Below are 27,025 nucleotides of genomic sequence, written 5' to 3' on the forward strand. Positions count from 1 at the left end.
CACTGACAAGGTGGTTTATTGTTTGTGCTGTGGAGCCATCTTTTGGACAAGTTAGCTCACTGCAGGCGCTGCAGTGTTCCATTTAGTGCTTTCAACCGGAAGTGAAGTGAATACTATTTATATAGCGCTTTTCTCTAGTGACATTGTGAAACCCAATATCTGAGTTACATTTTTAAACCAGTGTGGGTGGCACTGGGAGCAGGTGGGTAAAGTGTCATGCCTAAGGACACAACAGCAGTGACTAGGATGGCAGAAGCGGGGATCGAACCTGGAACCCTCAAGTTGCTGGCACGGCTACTCTATCAACCGAGCTACACCACCCCAGTAGAGAGCCGTGCAGTCTTCTTGCCGTCCATAGCGTTCTACTCGTATGGATTCCTCATTCATCACTCAAAGCACCGTTTGGGCGGGGTTTGGTGGTAGCGAGGGTGTATATTGTAGCCCGGAAGAGTTAGGGATGCAAGGGATTCTGGGTATTTGTTCTGTTGTGTTTATGTTGTGTTACGGTGCGGATGTTCTCCCGAAATGTGTTTGTCATTCTTGGTCGGTGTGGGTTCACAGTGTGGGGAATATTTGTAACAGTTGTTTATACGGCCACCCTCAGTGCGACCTGTATGGCTGTTGATCAAGTATGTTGCAGTCACTTCCGTGTGTATGCAGAAGCTGCATACAACATGTTACTAGGCCGGCACGCTGTTTGTATGGTGGAAAAGCGGACGCGTCGACAGGATGTAGAGGACGCTAAAGGCAGTGCCATCACGGCACGCCCTTAATTTCGTTGTCCAGGTGAAAATCGAGAGAAATTCGGGAGAATGGTTGCCCAGGGAGATTTTCGGGAGGGGCACTGAAATTCGGGAGTCTCCAGGAAAAATCGGGAGGGTTGGCAAGTATGTGTCCCAGCAGACTTCCAGCCCATGTGTGTAGTCAGTCTGCTATCTTCCATGTGACGGTAAGTTGTGCTCTCTGGCGCCCCGTGAATTAGCTTGATAGCTTTCAGCTAACTTATTAGCAGGCTAGCTGTGTTGCTGTAGGCCTAAAGGAGACACATTTATGTTAAGTTTTGTTTTGTTTTATTTCTGTGCAGGTTTAAAATGTATCGAGAAGGCTGATTGGAGACTCACTATGATTGTTTTCACAAAGTATTGTGTGTGTTTTTTTTATTGTGTGTTAATGTGTGTAGTCAGTCTGCTATCTTCCATGGGACGGTTTAAAATGTATAGAGAAGGCTGATTGGAGACTCACTATGATTGTTTTCACCAGAATAAACTATGTTTGAGCCGGAAGAAAGACTGGGTGTCGTCTTTTGGGGGGAAACACAATGCAAAGGAGTACTACATCGCTACACTTGCACAGCTAGTGGGTCCATGACGATGACTTCTGTTTTGTTTGATCAGCCGTTTTACTGCCGTGTTACAGGCACGGTTTGGAAATGTTTTAAGGTACGTAAATAAACATTCACAGAATATTTCTGTGTAAATAACTCATTTTACAACGTATATATCTGCAATTTATAGTCCGGTGCGGCTAATATATGGATTTTTATTTAATTTTTTTCTAAAATTTAGTGGGTTTGGCTTATATACCAGTCCGGAGCATATCGTATCTTTGTTCGTTGATCCAACACACAGAACAATTACATTTTCTTCCACTAGATGGCAGAAGGTGCTTCATTTGAATCCACCTTTTAGCGTCAAGACAACATTTTTTGTTAGGTGGTATTCTTCTAATTCTAAAAATGTAACTTCGAGCTTGGGAAGTACTGCATTATAACACGGAGAGGAATCATGAGCACTTTCTGTCCGAGCGGGTCGTCACTCCACAATGTCTTCATTGTCCGGCGATCACGTGTGCTGCCTTTCAATCCCAATCCTCTTCTATGAAGGGATTAAAATGTCACACACGCTTTGTGCACACATAGCAGGGTTTCCTCACACGTTAGGGGTGAATGGTTTCATGTTGTTATAAGATGTAAAAGCCCACATTACTCGTTAAACCTAATACGAGACTGAATCACAAGTTCTGCACTCTAATATAAATAGACATTGGTTACCCTATTTAGATATTTGAGTTAGATAAAATACAGCAGAAAACATATTTACCTTTGGGTATGACTACAACCACAAAAACATTATTTTGAACTCAGCACCACTCTGAGTGTGTATCCAAAGTCTATCAGCAGTAGATTTCAAAGGCAGAATCTTTGATACAGCATTTGTGGGCTGCATTGATGCAATGCTTCATTGCACATTGCCTGCCGTCTCTATAAGATGGGTCCAGACCAACAAATAATTTAATGTTTTCTTTTCCAACCTGATCACAGGGATGGTCACACTCGTATATCAAATCCTGGTTCAATACACAAATGCTCAGTCATGATACTTAGCATATATAGCGCCTTTTTTTTTTTTTTACAGTGTGTGTGTGTGTGTGTGTGTGTGTGTGTGTGTGTGTGTGTGTGTGTGTGTGTGTGTGTGTGTGTGTGTGTGTGTGTGTGTGTGTGTGTGTGTGTGTGTGTGTGTGTGTACGTATGTATATATATATACGTATATATACATGTATACGTATGTATCTATGTGTATACAAATGTATATACGTGTATACACGTGTATATATATATATATGTATACACGTGTATATATATATGTATACACAAGTATATATATATGTATATACGTGTATATATGTACATAGGTGTATATATACGTATATATGCGTATATATACGTTTATATGCATGTATACACGTATATATATACGTATGTATATATGTATGTATGTGTATATACGTATGTATATATGTGTATATACGTATGTATGTATGTACGTATATATGTATATATGTATACGTATGTGTATATGTATATATATGTCTATATGTATATATATGTGGATATGTGTGTATATATATATATATAGATATAGATATATATATATGTATATGTATATGTGTGTGAATATGTCTATATGTACATATATGTGGATATGTGTATATATATATATATGTGTGTATATGTGAATATGTATATATACAGTATGTGTGTGTAATATGTATGTATATATGTATGTGAATATGTATTTATGCGTATGTGTATGTATATATGTGTGTGTGTATATATGTGTATATATGTGTGTATATATATATATATATATATATATATATATATATATATATATATATATATATATATATATATATATATATATATATATGTATATGTACAAACCCCGTTTCCATATGAGTTGGGAAATTGTGTTAGATGTAAATATAAACGGAATACAATGATTTGCAAATCCTTTTCAACCCATATTCAATTGAATGCACTACAAAGAAAAGATATTTGATGTTCAAACTCATAAACTTTTTTTTTTTTTGGAAAATATTAATTAACTTAGAGTTTCATGGCTGAAACATGTGCCAAAGTAGTTGGGAAAGGGCATATTCACCACTGTGTTACATGACCTTTTCTTGCAATTGCACTTTGAGAAACGTTGTTCTTAAACTGTTTGACTATTTGCTCACGCAGTTGCGGACAAAGGGGTGTACCTCGCCCCATCCTTTCTTGTGAAAGACTGAGCATTTTTTGGGAAGCTGTTTTTATACCCAGTCATGGCACCCACCTGTTCCCAATTAGCCTGCACACCTGTGGGATGTTCCAAATAAGTGTTTGATGAGCATTCCTCAACTTTATCAGTATTTATTGTCACCTTTCCCAACTTCTTTGTCACTTGTTGCTGGCATCAAATTCTAAAGTTAATGATTATTTGCAAAAAAAAAAAAAAGTTTATCAGTTTGAACATTAAATATGTTGTCTTTGTAGCATATTCAACTGAATATGGGTTGAAACGATTTGCAAATCATTGTATTTCGTTTATATTTACATCTAACACAATTTCCCAACTCATATGGAAACGGGGTTTGTATATGTATATGTATATATGTATGTATGTATATGTATATATGTATGCATGTATATGTACATATGTACCGTATTTTTCGGACAATAAGTCGCAGTTTTTTTCATAGTTTGGTCGGGCTCCAGTGCAACTTATATATGTTTTTTTCCTTCTTTATTATGCATTTTCGGCAGGTGCGACTTATGCTCCGAAAAATACGTTATGTATGTGTATGTATATATGTATGTATGTATATGTGTATATGTATATGTGTATATATATATATATATATATATATATATATATATATATATATATATATATATATATATATATATATATATATATATATATGAATGTGTATGTGTATATATGAATGTGTATGTGTATATCAGTGACGTGCGGTGAGGTTGATGGCTGGTGAGGCACTGACTTCATCACAGTCAGATTTACAAACATATGAACCCTAAAGAGTATCTTATTCACCATTTGATTGGGAGCAGTTAACGGGTTATGTTTAAAAGCTCATACCAGCATTCTTCCCTGCTTGGCACTCAGCATCAAGGGTTGGAATTGGGGGTTAAATCACCAAAAATGATTCCCAGGTGCGGCGCCGCTGCTGCCCACTGCTCCCCTCACCTCCCAGGGGGTGATCAAGGGGATGGGTCAAATGCAGAGGACAAATTTCATTACACCTAGTGTGTGTGTGACAATCATTGGTACTTTAACTTAACTTTAACTTTACACATACAAACTGTAGCACACAAAAAAGCATATTTAATTAAAAAAAAATGTTATTATGGTCTTACCTTTACTTAGAAATTAAGTCCATGCACCGCAACTAAAGCCCTCACTTAAACTTTCCACGTGCAAGATTGAATCTATTTAAAAAAGTGTAATCGAGGGTTTATAAATGTCGCCTATACTGTATGAAACTACAAAATAACAAACACGGAGGCTCCAGTTTACACGAGGACCACTTTATTTACGTTCTTTCAAAAACCTCCGCAACGTGACATCACTTCCGCTCTTAGTGCCTTCAAAATAAGAGCTCAAGGCATATACTGTATAACAGCGCATAACAGGAACTTAACATCACAAAGAAGAAAGCCCATGAAAATAGGTTACAAAAGTTATTTAATAAGAAGCCAAAAAGTGCAAAAACAATAATGTTCGTGTTGGAGGAGTTGTGAATTAGGTACACCTGCAGTCTGCAGGTGTATCTGCACAGCAGGCCAGCAGTTAGCCGAGTCATTGCGCAATCCATGTTGCGGCACTGAGTGACGTGCCTCAACTGGCTGCTGTTCACCGCACCGTCTCTTCTCAGTATTTGAACGGCAAATGTGAAAATTCAGTGATTTTGAATAAAAATAATCTAAAACTGGTGAAGTTAAATGGAAAATAACTTTATAGTATAATCACTGGATACATATAACAATTTATTTTATTTTTTTGTCCCTGCAGTCATTCACAACTCCTCCAACACCAACATTATTGTTTTTGCACTTTTTGGCTTCTTATGAAATAATTTTTTTAAATAGATTCAATCTTGCACGTGGAAAGTTTAAGTGTGGGCTTTAGTTGATATAACAATTCTACGGCGGGGGTGCAGGAAGCGAGCCTCAGCCAGTGCGTCTTTTGCAGCCGTTTTATGATCGCTCAGCACAAGAAATACTTTACACACATACAGTTGTTGACAAAATACACTGTACATTATATACCTCAGCTAACTAAACTATGGAAATGTATAATATAGTTCATATAGCAATACAGTCTCACTGCACAGCAGGCCAGCAGTTAGCCGAGTCATTGCGCAATCCATGTTGCGGCACTGAGTGATGTGCCTCAACTGGCTGCTGTTCACCGCAACGTCTCTTCTCAGTATTTGAACGGCAAATGTGAAAATTCAGCGATTTTGACTACAAATAATCTAAAACTGGTGAAGTTAAATGGAAAATAGCTTTATAGTATAATCACTGGATACATATAACAATTTAATTATTATTTTTTCTTTTTACTTTTTTTTTCTTTCCATGACTGCACGTCACTGGTGTATATATATATATATACATATATATATATATATATATATATATATATATATATATATATATATATATATATATATATATATATATATATATATATATATATATATATATATATATATATATATTTGTGTATGTGTGTATATATGTGTGTGTATATGTATATATATATATATATATATATATATAGATATAGATATGTATATATGTATATATACATATATATATATATATATATATATATATATATAAATATATATATATGTATTTATATATATTTGTGTGTGTGTGTATATATATATATATGTATATATTTGTGTGTATGTGTGTGTATATATGTGTATATATATATATATATATATATATATATATATATATCCATCCATCCATCCATTTTCTACCGCTTATTCCCTTTGGGGTCGCGGGGGGCGCTGGAGCCTATCTCAGCTACAATCGGGCAGAAGGCGGGGTACACCCTGGACAAGTCGCCACCTCATCGCATATATATATATATATATATATATATATATATATATATATAAAATGTGTGTTTTGTCCGACACGCTAACAAGGTTAACCAGATTTCAATTGAAAGAAAATTGAATTATGAGTGTGCACCAGATGGTGTCCCGACTGGGAAAGACACCAAAGATAAAAGTTATTTCCTTTCATGGATGTTTTTCTTGGCCCCTTTGCCACTTGGTGAGACAACAATAAGCACTGACATTGTGGCCTCACGCTCAGCGCTACCCGTACCCGGAATGTATTTTTCTCATTTTCATGGCCGAGTTCACCGCTTTCCCACGCACGCCAACAGAAAGCCGCATCGCTCCAAAGCCTACCTTCAATAAACTGCTCTGACTGGTCACATTTGTTCTCAAATGACAGTTGAGAAATGCTCCTGGGGTGTAAATGCTGAGCCACTTTGCTAACATGTAACAACCTGTTTGCCACGCTACTATTCGAAGGAAACACAGTATTCAGCAGTCAACTGTGGGTGCAACTTCATGGTAAAAAAAAAAAAAGTACCTATTTTTGGAATTTTTCCCATCATTCATAATCCCTATGTGTTTCCTTTCTGGGTTCTAAATAGGGAAAACCTGATAGCATGAGGCAGCAAACAATGCAGGTACTGGTGATCTATCAATTAATTCGGCCTCCTAAAAAGTTAAGGCTCCATTTACATGCTCTTACTGGCATGGACTAAGCTAGGGCCACATACTGTAGTCATTATAAGTGTTAACCCTGCTTGGCACTCAGCATCAAGGGTTGGAATTGGGGGTTAAATCACCAAAAATGATTCCCGGGCGCGGCCACCGCTGCTGCCCACTGCTCCCCTCACCTCCCAGGGGGTGATCAAGGGTGATGGGTCAAATGCAGAGAATAATCTCGCCACACCTAGTGTGTGTGTGACAATCATTGGTACTTTAACTTTAACTTTAACTTTAACGCCGAGGAACTACTTTTCTGGCTTAGTGTCACAGCGCCTTGCTCAGACTGCTCCCCCGGCCACTAGGTGCTTTTGTTGCTGCTGTATTACCTTTAAATTAGTCAAAGGTAATGTTAGGTGCCTCTCACCTGTATAGTAGAAGGTTGTGGCACCAAAATGTGCATTTGGTCAACTTTGCTGCGGTAATTCTTAAGCAGTGGATAGCATGGCTCACAACTTGCATAAGACTGAGTGAGGAATGTAGCAGAATTTAGCGGCTTAAGGAGAGCACAAGTGCTGAAAGATACAACGTCCACTCTCACTAAGGGCACAGTCTGATGGGATGGTTGTAAGTCATTGTTTTATGTTCGTTTTTGAAACGTATAGCAATAATGCTACACGCTAACGCCGCCAAGGCTGTCGCAAAGTCTGCCAGGGTTAATGGTGGAAAACTCCAAATTTGCTCTCTATGTTGTTGTTGATGGAAGTAACGTTCGTTGCTATGCGAAATGTGCAAAATATGCGTGTGTGAAATCAATGCACCCAGGAAAGAAGTTGCGGCAATGCAGAAAAAAACTAAATATTGTAAATAATATAGTATAGTTTTTATTTTTTATTTTTTATTTATTTTTGTCATAAAGAAATACAATCAAGTGTGCTTACAGACTGTATCCCTTGCAGACTGTATTGATATATATTGATGTATAATGTAGGAACCAGAATATTAATAACAGAAAGAAACAACCCTTTTGTGCGAATGAGTGTGAATGGGGGAGGGAGGTTTTTTGGGTTGGTGCACTAATTGTAAGTGTATCTTGTGTTTTTTATGTTGATTTAATAAAAAAAAATTAAAAAAGCAATTTCTAATTAAATTTTTTTTTTTTTTTAATTTCTTGTGCGGCCCGGTACCAATCGATCCATGGACCGGTACCGGGCCGCGGCCCGGTGGTTGGGGACCAAGGGCTTTATAGGTGAACTAGATGAATCTCCATTGCCTGCTTTGTTAGCCGCCTCATGCAAGCAGTTTTTCACTATTTGGGATGCACAGAAAAGAGAAATTCCCCCCCAAAATTCACTTTTTTTTCATCTTTTTAATCTTGCCTGTCAGACATTTAAAAAATCTGTTTTCAAACCCTTAATATCAAAACTATTTTTATAATTCCTATGGTTTCTGAAGCGAAACACTACGGTAATCAGAGAAAGGACTATTCAACTAAAATCATTTGGGGGCCACATTTAAGCGAAGGACCAGGTTTTCAGGCTTCTACCTTCACTATTATTCTTATTTTGTGTATTTATATTTTTTAATGGCCAGCAGCGCTATGTGGTGTTTTTAGGAATCTGTTGCCTGACCTCGCTGAGCTTGGGTGGTGATGTATCAAACAGGGCTAATGGTTCTGAGGGTCTGGGCACATACCCTGGGGAGCCTCGGGGATTGTTCCTTGCTGGGTCACTGTACTGAGTGTGGATGTGCTCCTCTCCAGTTCTTCTTTGGAGATATCCAGGGTTCCACTTGTCTTCTCCTCAAGGAGCCCGCGTGCATGCCGGAATGGATTCCTAAAGAAACTTGACCTTTCCTTCTCTTTCCTTTTTCTCCGTCTTCTGATACGTTCTGCCCTCCGTAGGTTAGCGAGGCGTCTTCTGATCTCATCCTAGAGAGCTTTCAGGCCCTCCTTCTCAGACTCCTCTGTCTCCCTCCAACGCTTGCGGAGCTGCCTTCTGTTTGCCACCAGGTCATCAATCTCTTTCTCCCTCCTGCTCTTTGGTCTTATTGTGGCCTCTCTGATGGTCACCTTGCCATACCTGTTGCTGCATTCTTCATAGAGGATTTCTCCGAACAGGTTTAACTTGGCTACCACTGACCCGCGCAGCGTATTTTGCAGCAGCCCGCTGAGATGTTCATCCAACCTTCTCCACTCCTCGGTCTCGTTGGCCTTTGTATATGTGTGTATATATATATATATATATATATATATATATATATATATATATATATATATATATATATACAGCATGTATATATATATATATATATATATATATCAGTGACGTGTGGTGAGGTTCAGGGCTGGTGAGGCACTGACTTCATCACAGTCAGATTTACAAACATATGAACCCTAAAGAGTATCTTATTCACCATTTGATTGGCAGCAGTTAACGGGTTATGTTTAAAAGCTCATACCAGCATTCTTCCCTGCTTGGCACTCAGCATCGAAGGTTGGAATTGGGGGTTAAATCACCAAAAATGATTCCCGGGCGCGGCCACCACTGCTGCTCACTGCTCCCCTCACCTCCCAGGGGGTGATCAAGGGGATGGGTCAAATGCAGAGGACACATTTCACCACACCTAGTGTGTGTGACAATCATTGGTACTTTAACTTAACTTTAACTTTACACATACAAACTGTAGCACACAAAAAAGCACATTTAATAAAAAAAACGTTATTATGGTCTTACCTTTACTTATAAATGAAGTCCGTGCGCCGCTCCTTCTGAACAAAAGCATCGATAGCTTGTTTATAGAAGTCTTCCTTATCTTTCTTCAGTTTTAAAAGTCTCTCTGTCTCGATGGAGATCTTCCTTTAATTATTACCTCCTGCTTCGATTGAAAGTCCAGTTTAGAAAACTGTTTTATTTTAGATATGTAATCCTCCATGTTAAAAGTCCAGGCGAGAGGAAAAAATAAACGATCGCTGCTAACTGTTGCTGCTTGTTGTCACTTATTCTGCAGCCGAGTAGTCGCAAAATGATCGCTGGGATCACTAGCGCCCTCAACCACCAGGAGGCGGGATTACTGCGAGCCTCACCCAGTGCGTCTTCGCAGCCGTTTTATGATTGCTCAGCACAAGAAATACGTTACACACATACAGTTGTTGACAAAATACACTTTACATTAAATACCTCTGCTAACTAATCTATGGAAATGTGTAATATAATTCATATTGCAATATGGTCTCACTGCACAGCAGGTCAGCGGTTAGTTGAGTCATTGCGTAATCCCTGGCGAGGCTCAACTGGCTGGTGACTCACCGCAAGTCTCTTCTCAGTATTTGAACGGCAAATGTGAAAATTCAGCGATTTTGAATAAAAATTATCTAAAACTGGTGAAGTTAAATGGAAAATAACTTTATAGTATAATCACTGGATACATATAACAATTTAATTCATTTTATTTTCTTTTTACATTTTTTTTCTTTCCTCACCTGCCTCCCCTGACTGTACGTCACTGATATATATATATATATATATATATATATATATATATATATATATATATATATATATATATATATATATATATATATATATATATAAACAAATGGGACATGGGTTTGCATCAAAACACCCAAACAAAAGACGTCACATCTCCGTGTCACCCAACATGCAACTTGGATTGCTTCCTACACACACCACCAAAATAAAAGTTGTCAAACCGCAGTAATCTAAATGGAAATGACATCAATTCCTTCATTTCTGCTGTTCTTGGTCACGGGTTCGCTGGACCCGGCAGACTGAGGATGAGTCCTGGGAGCAGGGGGCCCCGCACTCACATACACACCTCCTACTAGCCCAACATGCACGTCTTCAATGTCAAATCAAGGATAGAACCTCCAGTATATGACTACATAACTAGCTGGTGGGAAATGACGTGGTTAGTGGTTTACAAGCTAGGCAGTAAATTATATTTGACACGCTTATTTAACCAAGCATTTTGATTTGTGTGCATCAGTCATTTCACAAGCATTTGTATTTTTAACCTGCGTCCATGGCAAGTGACGACTCCATTGATGAAATCTGCAAAACACATGTTTAAACCTGCTTACAAGAAGCATTTAATGTGCAGGTGCTCTACTTCTAGAGGAGAGACTTTTGTTTATGTCATCTCCTCAATACATGCTGAGACAAAACGTACACACCAAATATAATATACCAGCAGGACTGGTTGCCAGGTGCAGGGTGACTTGCAGTGTTTGCATTTTTATTCATGCTTGAACGATAGCTACGCCTTGAGCTAGGTGGCAGCATTCAAGCCAAAATAAGTTCCAGGAATTTCTGGCAATGTTTTCCGAATAAATGGGCCATTTTTCAAACTTGCAGAATTCCCACATTTCTCAGCCTATTCGTTCCGTTCCACCATCCACACACTTCACTCACGCTGGATCTGGTTCTGGGTTCCAAAATTTCCCTAATTACCAGGAATTACCAGGAACTTTCCCCCCATTGAAAATTAATGGGCCATATTCATCCGATCACAACCGTTCAGTATCAAAACATCCGGCTCGACCCAGACAACAAATGTATCTGTTTTCTTCACAAAACTTTCAGTTTACCAGGAATTCCTGGAAATGTTTTTTGATTAAATGGGCCATAATTTAAACTTGCAAAATTCCCACATTTCCGGGTTCCAAAATTTTCCTAATTACCAGGAATTCCCAGGAACTTTTGCCCATTGAAAATGAATGGGTAGTTTTCATCCAATCGGAACCGTTCAAGTATCAATACGTTCGGCCCCGTATTGGGATAACTCCCCAAATATCCCAGATTACCAGGAATTCCAGATGTTCTGGAAATCTACTCAGTGGCCTAGTTGTCCGCCCTGAGATCGGTAGGTTGTGAGTTCAAACCCTGGCCGAGTCATACCAAAGACTATAAAAAATGGGACCCATTACATCCCTGCTTGGCACTCAGCATCAAGGGTTGGAATTGGGGGTTAAATCACCAAAAATGATTCCCGGGCGCGGCCACCACTGCTGCTCACTGCTCCCCTCACCTCCCAGGGGGTGATCAAGGGTGATGGGTCAAATGCAGAGAATAATTTCGCCACACCTAGTGTGTGTGTGACAATCATTGGTACTTTAACTTTTTAACTTAATTATTCCCTTATTCGATGGCCCTCTCGACCCTCAGTTTTCATCCGATCACAACCGTTCGAGTATCACAACGTTTGCCTCGACCCGAACAACAAATATGTTTTTGTTTTCTTCCCAAAACTTGTGGTTTATCAGTAATTCCTGGAAATGTTTTCCAAAAGAATGGGCCATTTTCAAGCTTGCACAATTCCCACATAGCTCACCCGATTCAAACTGTTCCACCATCCACACACTTCACTCCCACTGGACATTCAAGCCAAAGTAGTTCCCGGTTCCAAAATTTCCCTGATTACCAGGAATTCCCAGGAACTTTTCCCCATTGAAAATGAATGTACAGATTTCATCCAATCGGAACTGTTCAAGAATCAATACGTCCGGCCTGGCCAGGACACCGCTGCTAACACTGGATTGTTTTCCCAAATATCCCAGATTACCAGGAATTCCAGGTTTTCCTGGAAATTCTTCCCTTTTTTGACAACCTTCTTCTCCCTCAGTTATCATCCGATCACAACCATTCGGTTTCAAAACATTCTGCTAGACCCGGACAACAAATGTATCTGTTTTCTTCCCAAAACTTTCAGTTTACCAGGAATTCCTGGAAATGTTTTCCGAAAAAATCCACACACTTCACTCTCCCTGGACATTCAAGCCAAAGTAGTTCCGGGTTCCAAAATGTCCCTGCTTACCAGGAATTCCCAGGAACTTGTCCCCATTGAAAATGAATGTACAGTTTTCATCCAATCGGAACCGTTCAAGTATCAATACGTTCGGCCCGACCAGGATACCGTTGCTATCATTGGATTGCTTTCCCAAATATCCCAGATTACCAGGAATTTCATGTTTCCTGGAAATTCTTTCCTTTTTCGACAGCCTTCTTCTCCCTCAGTTTTCATCCGATCACAACCGTTCAGTATCAAAACAAACGGACGACAAACGTATCTGTTTTCTTCCTAAAACTTTCAGTTTACCAAGAATTCCTGGAAAAAAATGTTGATTAAAAGGGCCATTTTTAAACTTGAAAAATTCCCACATTTCCGGGTTCCAAAATTTTCCTGATTATCAGGAATTCCCAGGAACTGTTCCTCATTGAAAATGAATGTGCAGTTTTCATCCAATCGGAACCATTCAAGTATCAATACGTCCAGCCAGGATTCCGTTGCTATCAATAGATTGCTTTCCCAAATATCCCAGATTACCAGGAATTCCATGTTTTCTTGGAAATTCTTCCCTTTTTCGACGGCCTTCTTCTCCCTCAGTTTTCATCCGATCACAACCATTTGAGTATGAAAATGTTTAGCTCGACCCGGACAACAAACGTATCTGTTTTTTTCCCAAAACTTTGAGTTTACCTGGAATTCCTGGAAATGCTTTCTGATTAAATGGGCCATTTTTAAAACTTGCAGAATTCCCACATTTCTCAGCCGATTCGTTCCACTTCACTCACCCTGGACATTAGAGGTAAAGTGGTTCAGAGTTCCAAAATTTCCCTGATTACCAGGAATTACTAGGAACTTTTCCCCATTGAAAATGAATGGGCAATTTTCATCCAATCGGAATCGTTCAAGTATCAATATGTTCGGCTCAGCCAGGATACAGTTGCTAACATTGGATTGCTTTCCCAAAATATTCCAGATTACCAGGAATTTCATATTTCCTGGAAATTCTTCCCTTTTTCGACGGCCTTCTTCTCCCTCAGTTTTCATCCGATCACAACCATTTGAGTATGAAAACGTTTAGCTCGACCCGGACAACAAAAGTATCTGTTTTTTTCCCAAAACTTTGAGTTTACCTGGAATTCCTGAAAATGTTTTCTGATTAAATGGGCCATTTTTAAAACTTGCAGAATTCCCACATTTCTCAGCCGATTCGTTTCACTTCACTCACCCTGGACATTAGAGGTAAAGTGGTTCAGAGTTCCAAAATTTCCCAGATTACCAGGAATTGCTAGGAACTTTTCCCCATTGAAAATGAATGGGCAATTTTCATCCAATCGGAATCGTTCAAGTATCAATATGTTCGGCTCAGCCAGGATACAGTTGCTAACATTGGATTGCTTTCCCAAAATATTCCAGATTACCAGGAATTTCATATTTCCTGGAAATTCTTCCCTTTTTCGACGGCCTTCTTCTCCCTCAGTTTTCATCCGATCACAACCATTTGAGTATGAAAACGTTTAGCTCGACCCGGACAACAAACGTATCTGTTTTTTTCCCAAAACTTTGAGTTTACCTGGAATTCCTGGAAATGTTTTCTGATTAAATGGGCCATTTTTAAAACTTGCAGAATTCCCACATTTCTCAGCCGATTCGTTCCACTTCACTCACCCTGGACATTAGAGGTAAAGTGGTTCAGAGTTCCAAAATTTCCCAGATTACCAGGAATTACTAGGAACTTTTCCCCATTGAAAATGAATGGGCAATTTTCATCCAATCGGAATCGTTCAAGTATCAATATGTTCGGCTCAGCCAGGATACAGTTGCTAACATTGGATTGCTTTCCCAAAATATTCCAGATTACCAGGAATTTCATATTTCCTGGAAATTCTTCCCTTTTTCGATGGCCTTCTTCTCCCTCAGTTTTCATCCGATCACAACCATTTAAGTATGACAACGTTTAGCTTGACCCGTACAGCAAACATATCTGTTTTCTTCCCAAAACTTTCAGTTTACCAGGAATTACTGGAAATGTTTTCCAAATGAATGGGCCATTTTTCAAACTCGTACATTTCCCACATTTCTCACCCGATTCAAACCGTTCTAGTATACACAAACTTCACTCACCCTGGAAATTCAAGCCAAAGTAGTTCCAGGTTCCAAAATGTCCCTGATTACCAGGGGTTCCCAGGAACTTTCCCCCATTTAAAATGAGTGGGCAGTTTTCTTACAATCGGAACCGTTCAAGTATAAATACGTTCGGCCCGGCCAGGACACCGTTGCGAACATTGGATTGCTTTCTTAAATATGCCAGACTACCCGGAATTCCAGGTGTTCTGGAAATTCTTCCCTTTTTCGACGACCCGCTCCTCCCTCAGTTTTCATCCGATCACAACCCTTCAAATATCACAACGTTCGGTTCGACCTGGATCACAAACTTATTTGTTTGTTTTTTCCCCAAAACTTTCAGTTTACCAGGAGTTCCTGGAATTTTCTTTCCAAATGAATGGGCCATTTTTCAAACATGCACAACTCCCACATTTCTCACCTGATTCGAACCATTCCACCATCCACACACTCCACTCACCCTGGACATTCAAGCCAAAGTGGTTCCAGGTTCCAACATTTCCCTGATTACCAAAAATTACAAGAAACTTTTCACCAATGATACTGAACGAGCAATTACAAACCTCTTCTCATACCACAATTCTTTTTCCGATTCGAACCTTTCCCCCATCTATCCACACACTCCACTCACCCTGGACATTCAAGTTCCAGGTTCCAAAATGTCCCTGATTACCAGGAATTCCCAGAAACGTTTCCCCATTGATAATTCATGGGCAATTACAAACCTCTCCATATCCCATATTTCTTATCGGATTCAAACCGTTCCACCATCCACACACTCCACTCACCTTGGACAATCAAACTGTCATTCTCCAAGTTAAAAGAAATTCCATGAATTCCCAGAATTCCAGGGTTTCCCAAAGCCCTATTTTCCACCTCTTCCTGGAAAGTTTTCACAGTCCACATTTTTAAGCCAATTCCAACCATTCTACCTTCACAACTTTGTGCTACGAGCAACCATAGAACTTGCCCACAGAACGCTTCTCTCAATCGGATTTCCCACTCATTTACAAGTTTAGACTGTCCGACAATTTCTTCCACACCGGTCTTAAAAAATAGTGTAGTTATTAATAAATGAATAACATTTTTACAAGGTGCTGAGGGCCGCACTTTAGGTACCAATCAATCAATCAAAAACCGCGCCCTGGTCGACTTAGACAAACGGTGGCATCTGAACAACAACAAATAAAAACTAGTAGTCGGAAGAGAAACCAGTGGAGTAGCTTAAGCACAGATCTTGTGTCCGGCTGACATGGACAGGTTTCCCTGGTTTTACTATCGCTGTCAAGATTATTCTGGGATGGCAGCTGACTCTGGGACAACAGCCCCCAGGGAGCTAAGAGGGCCACCAGGTGGGAGTGTGGAGGAATGTTGTTGTCAGCTTAGCAGCCGTCCGCAGGGAATGTGACGACGTCACAGCTGAACGACAAGGATCGTTTGGCCCTGAAGCCCCGTTTGTCGTTTGTTCGAGTCCCAAAAAATAAACAAGTGTCGTATAGAATGGAATTATTTGTTGTTTTTCGCCAACGTTTCAGCTAACAGTCACTCGTGTCCTGTGATCAGTCCAAGGTCTGGTCCGCCTGGTCGGTAAAATATACAGTCGTTGTTTTTACAGTGCGTTACTGTAAATAGAAAAACTATACCAGTTATTTTTGCAGTGAAATTCTGGCAACTGAGCTGCCAGTTTTTACCTTAAAATCTACAGCGGTTGTTTTTAGAAGGCATTTTGTCACTTGATAAACGAAACCACTTTTATTTTTACCGTAAAATCTACACTTCTTCTTTTTACTGTTCATTACTGTAAATTGAAATATCATACCACTGTTATTTTCTCAGTAAACTTCTGGCGACTGAGCTGACAGATTTTTACAGCCGTTGTTTTTACAGTGCGTATAAAATAATATAATAAATGGAACAACAGTTCCGGTTTTTACGGTAAAAGTCTGACGAATGAGCTGCCTTTTTTTTTTTTTACATTAAAATCTACAGTTGCTTTTGCATGTACCACTTTAATTTTCATGGTGACATTCTGGCGATTGAGCTGCCAGTTATTTTTTTACCATAAAATACGTTTTTTTTATTCTACGGTATTTTTTACAGTGCATTACTGAAAATGGGAAAACGGCACCACAGTTATTTTTACAGTAAAATTTGAGTGATTAAGCTGCCAGTTTTTACCCTAAAATCTACAGACGTTGTTTTTACAATGCATTTGGTATATTAAAAAAAATGTAACCTCTAATTTTAGCTGCCAGTTTTAGTTTCCTTAAAATCTACGATTGTTGTTTTTTCACAGCGCATTATTGTGGATGGAAAACATTACCAGAGTTATTTTTACAGTAAAATTCAAATGACTGAGCTGACAGGTTTTTTTTTTACGGTAAAATCTACAGCAGTTGTTTCCACAGGGCATTAATAGAACCGCTTTTATTTTTACGGTAAAATTCTGGCGACTGAGCTGCCAGTTTTTTGTAGAGTTTTTTTAAATTAACATCTACAATATTTTTTTTTTTTTCAAATCTACTGTATTTTTGACAGTGAATTACTGTAACTGAATAAACGTTGCCACTGTTATTTTTACAGTAAAATCCGGCCGACTGAGCTACGAGTTTTTTTTATCGTAAAATATTTGCTTGTTTTTCACAGTGCATTACTGAAAATGGAAAAACGGCATGACTGTTATTTTTACAGTAACATTCCGGCGACTGAGTGTCCGTTTTATCACCTTAAAAACTTTGGCCATTATTTTTTACAGTGTAAATGGTATTACTTTTATTTTTACGGTAAAATTCCGGCGATTGAGCTGCCAGTTTTGGGGGATTTTTTACAATTAAAATCTACTTAATTTTTTTTAAATCTACTGTATTTTTGACAGTGAATAAACGTTGCCCCTGTTATTTTTACAGTAAATTTCTGCCAACTAACAGTTTTTTATCCTCAAATATCCGCTTGTTTCTACAGTGCATTGCTATAAATGGAAAGACGGTACCACTGTTGGTAAAATGAGCTGACAGTTGTTTTGTTTTTTACTGTAAAAATATACAATATTTGAGCTGACAGTGTTTTCCAATAAAAGCTATGCTTGTTGTTTTTACAGTGCATTACCGTAAATTTAATTATTTCAGTGAAATTCTGGCAACTGAGTTACCAGTTGTTGCTTTTTTATTGTAAGAATGTTTAACTTAATTTTACAATGCACGTGCCATATCTTAGATTTTACAGTAAAATTCTGTCAGCCACTGTAAAAATAGTTGTTTCTATAGTGCTTTGCTGTAAACAATACCGCTTTAATTTTTCAGATAAAATTCAGTCCATTCACCATTTATTCTTTTTTGCTGCTCATTCTGTCCGTAGATCTAAATACGCACCAGGGAACTGGGGAGGTTGTGACCCCGTTGTGTTCAGGGACCAGTTGGTGCGTGGGCCCTCTCTGCTCTCCAGGGAACAGGGGGTGAGAGGTCATGTGACCCCAACACTTGCTGGAAATGCCAGTGAGTGATTGATCCTTTCATGTGGCAGCAAATGTTGCAAAATCTGTGTGGCGTCCTTTTTTTTTTATTTTTAGCATAAAACACATTTGTGGGAGGGGAAAAAAAAAAAAATCTTAGTCAGCAAATAGTGAAGTTTGGAAGCATTCCTCGCTTTTTCAAGAGGATCCAAGGTGCTCTCTTTCCTGCTGACATCCACACTTTGTGTTTGTTTTGACACTCAAAGACTGTCTGTAATATTCTTTAGGGATATAACGGCGTTTGTGTGACAAGCGTGACTTGCTCAAAGGCAGTGGCAGTCACACGTGATCCATCCATCCATCCATCTTCTTCCGCTTATCCGAGGTCGGGTCGCGGGGGCAGCAGCCTAAGCAGGGAAGCCCAGGCTTCCCTCTCCCCAGCCACTTCGTCCAGCTCCTCCCGGGGGATCCCGAGGCGTTCCCAGGCCAGCCGGGAGACATAGTCTTCCCAACGTGTCCTGGGTCTTCCTCGTGGCCTCCTACCGGTCGGACATGCCCTAAACACCTCCTTAGGGAGGCGCTCGGGTGGCATCCTGACCAGATGCCCGAACCACCTCATCTGGCTCCTCTCGATGTGGAGGAGCAGCGGCTTTACTTTAAGCTCCCCCCGGATGACAGAGCTTCTCACCCTATCTCTAAGGGAGAGCCCCGCCACCCGGCGGAGGAAACTCATTTCGGCCGCTTGTACCCGTGATCTTGTCCTTTCGGTCATAACCCAAAGCTCATGACCATAGGTGAGGATGGGAACGTAGATCGACCGGTAAATTGAGAGTCACACGTGATGTCACCAGAAAATAAGAAAGTTTCACTCGTGACCAGATTTGTCATTCATTTGTACTTTTGAGTGTCTTGAAAAGCGCTATAAAAATGCAATCCATCATTATTATTATTATTATTATTATTATTTCGACTGTATTTTTATTTTATTTTATTTTTTAACTGAACATGTAACAAATATTTATTGTTTCCGAAGGGTAACAATTCTGAGGTAGGTCAGCCTAATAAAAAAAAAAGGGGAAATAACCACTTGGCTCTTTAATTCCAGAAACTGGTTAAAAAAAACAGTGCTATAACAGCTGTGGCTGTAGGTAACCTCCTAATGTAGTTTTCAGTGAGATATTTCGACTGTAAAATACCCCAGCCTTCTATAGTCCTATGACGTCACGTGACCTTGCTTCACATCTCACATTTTTATGGCGTCAAACTAAAACAAGTAAGTTTCTCAACTGGAATTGAAAAAAAAAACTTGCTTTAAAAAAAGCCACATAAATATGTTGGGTTATAGCGTCCTCTGCTGAACACCCCAAGAATTGTCAGTCCATTTATTTGAGCACTTCTTTCAAAATTGAAATACAAGTGAAACATTAATATTACATAATTATTATTATTTTAATTAAATTAATGATATATTTGGAACGAACAAAGGGCAATTAGTTCAAAGGGATTTACTTTAAAAAACTAAATAGTAAACAACTAATTTAAAATCAACATTAAAGAACACTTAAAAACTATTTTAAAATGTTTTTACTTTTGAAAAAGCCCAAAAGAGCAAAACATTAATGGAAAATTACCATTAAAAATATTTTTTCTCAAGTTAAAAAGGGTTATACGTTCAAGAAAACACAAAGGAGCAAAAGACTCATTGAAAATGTGCATTAAAAACGATTTTTTTGTTTTTGTATTACACAATGGTTGTACTTCTAAGAAAACACAATCACAAAAGAGCAAAAAAGAATAATGGTTACATTGAAAACACCTTTTTCCAACTTTAAAGAGATTTCAATTGTTTAAAACCCACAAACAAGCAATGGAAAATGAAAAATAAAAAACTACTTTTTTCCCAAGTTTAAAAGGGTATACAATATACATTTAAGAAAACACAAAAGGAGCAAAAAACTCATAAAAAATCCACATTTAAAACATTTATTTAAAAGCTTATTAGGGTTTTACTTTTTAAAAATCACAAAAGAGCCAATCACTAATGGAAAATTAGCATAACGGTTTTTATTTCTCAAGTTAAAAAGGGTTTTTCTTTACGTTCAAGAAAACACAAAGGACCAAAAAAAAACTCTTTGAATATTAGCAATAAAAACATAATCAAACACATTAAATTAGCATTAAAAATCAAATTTATTTGAATGCATATAAGGGTTTTACTCTTGAAAAATCACAAAAGAGCAAAAAAATGATTGCATTGAAAACACATTTTTCCAACTTTAAAGAGGTATTTATTATTTATTTTTTACACAAGTTTAAAATGGTTTTACTTCTAAGAAAACACAATCACAAAAGAGCAACAAAAAAATTGCATTAAAAACACCTTTTTCCAACTTTAAAGATAATTTATTTTTTAAAACCCACAAATTAGCAAAACAGTAATGGAAAATTAAGAATAAAAAAATACTTTTTCCCAAGTTTAAAAGGGTTTATAATATACATTTAAGAAAACACAAAAGGAGCAAAAAACTCATGGAAAATTCGCATTTAAAAACATTTATTTAAAAGCTTATTAGGGTTTTACTTTTGAAAAATCACAAGAGCAAAACACTAATGGAAAATTAGCAATAAAAACAACCCAATTTTCCCCAAGTTTAAAAGAGTTTTACTATACATTTAAGAAAACACAAATAAGCAAAAAAAGTTAACTGAAAATTTGCATTACAGACTTATTTTTACAAGTTTAAAATAGTTTTACTTTTAAGAAAATACAAAAGAGCAAATATTTTATTAAAGATTTGCATTAAAAAAAAACATTTATTTAAAAGCTTTAAAGGGTTTTACTTTTGAAAAATCCAAAGACAAAAACCCAAATGGAAAATTAGCAATAAAACAAAAACAAACTACTTTCCCCCCCAAGTTTAAAAGAGTTTTACTATGGATTTAAGAAAACACAAATAAGCGGGGAAAAAAAAAGTTAACTAAATATTTGCATTACAAACTTTTTTTTTACAAGTTTAAAATGGTTTTACTTTCAAGAAAACACAAAAGAGTAAACATTTTATTAAACATTCACATTAAAAACACATATATTTAAAAGCTTTAAAGGGTTTTACTTTTGAAAAAACACAAAAAATTAAAATATAACTGAAATTTTTACATGGAAAACACTTTTTATTTTTATTTTGAAGAGGTTTTGTTTTTGGAAAAGCCACAAAAGAGCAAAACACTGATGGAAAGTCAGCATTGAAAATACATTTTCCCAAGTTAAAAATAGTTTTATTTAAATTTAAGAAAATACAAAAACAGCAACAAAAAAAAACTAATGGAAAATTTGCATTTAAAACACATTTATTTAAATCATAAGTACACTGTAAAATAAATAATTGTTAATTGACAGTAAATGCATGACTTTCACAGTAAAACTTACACCATTTTACTGTGACAATACTGCTAAATATCCTGAAATCTTTGGAAAGGGATTGTACAATTTTATACATAATTGCAATGCTGGTGCCTTAATATTTCCTTTTTATGACATCTTTTGAATGTGATTGAGTTATTATACTGAGATCATTGCGACTCTTCCATGTTCCACCACAAGATGTCACTCTTTAAACTGCAGCTGATAGAACGCCATCTATGTTGCTATGGGTCTACTTCCATCCATCCATTTCTACCGCTTATTCCCTTCGGGGTCGCGGGGGCGCTGGAGCCTATCTCAGCTACAATCGGGCGGAAGGCGGGGTACACCCTGGACAAGTCGCCACCTCATCGCAGGGCCAACACAGATAGACAGACAACATTCACACTCACATTCACACACTAGGGCCAATTTAGTGTTGCCAATCAACTTATCCCCAGGGGCATGTTTTTGGAGGTGGGAGGAAGCCGGAGTACCCGGAGGGAACCCACGCAGTCACGGGGAGAACATGTAAACTCCACACAGAAAGATCCTGAGCCCGGGATTGAACCCCCGACTACTCAGGACCTTCGTATTGTGAGGCAGATGCACTAACCCCTCTTCCACCGTGCTGCTATGGGTCTACTTATCATCTATATTTGATGCAATGTTCAAATGAGACCTACACAGGAGTCACTTTAATAACTCATGAATCAATATTCATGTGTATTGCATGTAATAATTCAAATAGTGGTTTTATTATCAGCTGAGCATCTCTTTTATTGTTGATTGTTTTAAAGCTAAATAGAAGTGATGCATTAATCATCCATATTCTATATTTTTTTGTGTTATTTATCATATTCATCAAACATTATTTCGGACGCAGTAGTACAGTAAAAACGAGAAAAACATCAACAAACAGCACGATAAAAATACAAATTAATTAAAACACACAGACATGTTAGTTCATTTTTATTACTACTATTAATATTCATATTATTTTACTAGTATGGTAGTATTACTACTACCAGCTTATATGCACCAATATAATGTCCATTTCTGTATCTTTGAAACAAACACAACACAATTATTAAAACGTTTAAAATGTGTTTACTTAAAAAAAAAAAAAACACACAGACACACTAAAGAGAGAGAGAAAAAATACAATTAGCATCATAAACACGATTTTGGTGTCACATTTCCTTTGAAGTGCACTTATTGTTTTTCCTCCAGTGCACTGTCCTTATTGAAAGCACACGTGGGCTGTTTTCAATCTGTAGACATGCCTACTGAATTTTGGAAATCATCTGCAGCTTTATGGTCCTGAAAAGCCCACCCACGTTCCTTTGTGCCTCGAGGAATATCAGATTAGATTACACGCAGGAAAAGTGGCAATCCCCAACAAAAACTAGTAATAAAATAATACAGAGAAGAAGAAAAAGAAAAAATATGTATATATATATATATATATATATATATATATATATATATATATATATATATATATATATATATTTTATATATATATATATATATTTTATATATATATATATACTGTATGAAATACAAATCCCAATACCATCACATGATATTAAAGAAAATAAACTTTCAACAATTAATATAATTAAAGAAAATAATATATACATTCATACATATATATATGTGTATATATGTATGTATGTATATACAGTATGTAATGATGTCTGTGTATATATATGTGTATATGTATAAATGTGTATATGTATGTATGTATGTATGTAATTATGTGTCTGTTTACATGTGTATATGTATAAATGTGTATATGTGTACATATATATAGATATATAGATATGTGTATACATCTATATATATATAGATATACACATAGAAATAGAGCTGAATATACAGATAGATCTCTATATATTAATTTTATATATATATATATATATATATATATATATATATATATATATATATATATATATATATGTATGTATATATATATATATGAAATACAAATCCCAATGTCATTACATGATAATATTAAAGAAAATAAACATTTAACAACAATTAATATAATAAAAGAAAATAATGTATACATACATACATATTAGTGTATACATATATATACAGTATGTAATTGTGTGTGTATATACTGTATGTGTATATTTATAAATATGTATATACAGTATGTAATTATGTGTGTGTATACAAATGTGTGTATGTGTGTATTACAAATCTATACCACTTTTATCCCAATGCTGTCACATTGTGATACATTTTATTAAGGTACACATGTTTCTCACCTAATTTGAATATTTCACATATATATATTTTTTTGTTTCCCTTCTCTCCCATATTCTGCATTATTTAATTATATTTGTTTTAATGAGATGAAGTGAGACTTTTAAGAATGTATTAAAATTAGTGTTTAATTATATTATATGCCCAGTTAGGCCTAAATAAAATGTACTTTAGAATTTTTTTTTTTTTTTTTTTTTTGCAAATTTTTTTCCAATCATCTAATTATAGATTGACAGAATGCAGCAAATGATATCAACAATGTTGTCTTACAGGCCTACACTGTACCAACAATACAACAATGTTGTCTTACTGTATCAACAATACAACAGTTAAAAGAACATCTATAAAGTGATGTTCAAACGACCATCAATAGTTAAAACATGTTTCCACTTTTTGATGGAATGGAAAAAAAAACAGTAAATTGACAAATGTTCCCTCCTCTTGGGTTCGGGTTTTTTGTTTTTGTTTTCTGAATGGGCTCGTGCAGCGACGCCCACATCCCCTTAGCGTGGACGCGCAGAGGATGCGAGTGCGTCTTTCAAATCTGGTCCAGGGGGCCTCCTCCTTGTTTTCACCTTTGCGTCCCTTTCCATTGGCCAGAAGCCTCTTCCTGCGTGACGTCATCTCCTGCCCCCCGAAGCTGCGCAGACGATGCCGGACACCTTCAGTCTTGCACACGCACTTTTACGCACGACCCGACATACTTGCTGTTTTTTATTTGACCAACGACATTCATTTCCAAGTTGGTTGATTCCGAGAAGGAGAGGAGAGGAGGATGGAAGTGCGCCCATTTTTGCACCAAAGTCGTGCGTAAAACCTATTTTTTTGTTTGTTTTGTTTGTTTGTTTGTCCTACCTGTCTGCAGGCGGACTTCTACTATGACATTAGGCTCGGACATGATGGAGGATCTTGTCATCGACGTGGTGGGCGAAGGCGTGCGAGATAACGCAGACGAGCCGCCGGAGCGCACCGGGGAGCGGGACTCCTGCAGCCCGGCGCAGGCGTGCCCTCCTCCCGCCAAAGCGTCGGTGAAGCCGCCTTACTCCTACATCGCGCTCATCACCATGGCCATCTTGCAGAGTCCCAAGAAGCGTCTGACCCTCAGCGAGATCTGCGACTTCATCAGCCAGAGGTTCGCGTATTACCGGGAGAAGTTCCCGGCCTGGCAGAACTCCATCCGGCACAACTTGTCCCTGAACGACTGCTTCATCAAGATGCCCCGGGAGCCCGGGAACCCCGGGAAGGGCAACTACTGGACCCTGGACCCCAACTCCTCGGACATGTTCGAGAACGGCAGCTTCCTGAGGAGGAGGAAGCGCTTCAAGCGCCAGCATTTCCGCTACGACGCCTTTAAGGAGCGCCACGCCGTTACGCACGGACATTACGCGCTGGGCGCCCCGGCCCTCCAGCTGCCCACTCTGGATATTTACCCTTACATGCACCATCACCACCACCACGCCACCTCCATCCCACCTGTCCGCAGCATCCTCCCCGCGCTCTCCAGCTTCTTCTCCCGCAGCGCCAAGGCCTTCCTGCAGGCGCAGCCCGCCATCGAAGCCTTCTCGGCGGCCCACTGCGCCGCCTACTCGGCGCCTCTGACTCCCGGTGCCGCCTTTGCGTCCCCGGCGCTTTACCACCCCGCCGTGCCGCCGCCTCACCTGCATCTCACCTTGCAACAGGAGCAGCAGAAGGTGCGCGCGCAGCGGCGCGGAACACCTGAGCTGGCGGTTAAACACCTGAGCGATGAGTAAAAAGTGGTGGGTGCAGGACTTGAATTTTCTCAGGTAACAAAGACAATAAATGTTTTTTATAACTTTAAAAAAAAAAAAAGTATTCATTGAAATAAATGTGTAAGGTGCACATTTCAGTTGAATAAAAAATGAATCCAAACACGCCGTCGGTTGCTTTTGTTTAGTGTAAAACACTTTTTTTATATTTTATATTTTATTTTAATGTGACAAAAAACTAAACAGCAAAAATGTCAGAAATGCTTAATGAGAAACAATAATATATAGAGTGTAATAAATGAAGGCATGCTGAACATAAATTGTAATTTAATTATTACTATATCATTTAAAACAGAACGAAGCCATTCTATAATGGATGATACGTTGAGGTAAACGAGCATTTTGGTTGGGGAAATAAAATATTTTTGAAAGAGAAAAATATATTTTCTGAAGAAAGTTTGGTTCCACATACTTTCTTGTGTAATAAACGTTTATCTAAAACAAATATAAAATTAGACAGAAATAACAAACAGTATGACAGTAACACATATATATATATATATATATATATATATATATATATATATATATATATATATATTAGGGGTGTGGGAAAAAATCGATTCGGATTCGAATCGCAATTCTCACGTTGTGCGATTCAGAATCGATTCTCATTTTTAAAAACTTTTTTTTTTAATTTTTTCAAATTTTAATTTTTTATTAATCAATCCAACAAAACAATACACAGCAATACCATAACCATGCAATCAAATTCCAAAACCAAACCCGACCCAGCAACACTCACAACTGCAATAAACAAGCAATTGAGAGGAGACACAAACACGACACAGAACAAACCAAAAGTAGTGAAACAAAAATGAATATTATCAACAACAATATCAATATTAGTTACAATTTCAACATAGCAGTGATTAAAAATCCCTCATTGACATTATCATTTGACACTTATAAAAAATAGTGGCTTACACTTGCATCACATCTCATAAGCTTGACAACACACTGTGTCCAATATTTTCACAAAGATAAAAATAAGTCATATTTTTGGTTCATTTAATAGTTAAAACAAATTTACATTATTGCAATCAGTTGATAAAACATTGTCCTTTACAATTATAAAAGCTTTTT

General features: G+C 37.6%; 1 protein-coding gene across 1 annotated transcript in view; it reads left to right on the forward strand.

Moving 5' to 3' along the window:
- The window catches only part of foxd7 (forkhead box D7), a 110,983-nt gene extending 85,001 nt beyond the window's left edge, over positions 1-25,982 (forward strand). Inside the window, exons 2-3 of the mRNA XM_061973327.2 lie at positions 18,376-18,512; positions 25,018-25,982. Of these exons, the coding sequence (XP_061829311.2) occupies positions 25,031-25,903 (873 nt within the window). The 5' untranslated portion in view covers positions 18,376-18,512; positions 25,018-25,030 and the 3' untranslated portion in view covers positions 25,904-25,982. The remainder of the gene's footprint in view (positions 1-18,375; positions 18,513-25,017) is intronic.
- Positions 25,983-27,025: the final 1,043 nt, after the last annotated feature.

This window comes from Nerophis lumbriciformis, linkage group LG22 (genome assembly GCF_033978685.3).
Source record: "Nerophis lumbriciformis linkage group LG22, RoL_Nlum_v2.1, whole genome shotgun sequence".
NCBI classification, from domain to species: domain Eukaryota; kingdom Metazoa; phylum Chordata; class Actinopteri; order Syngnathiformes; family Syngnathidae; genus Nerophis; species Nerophis lumbriciformis.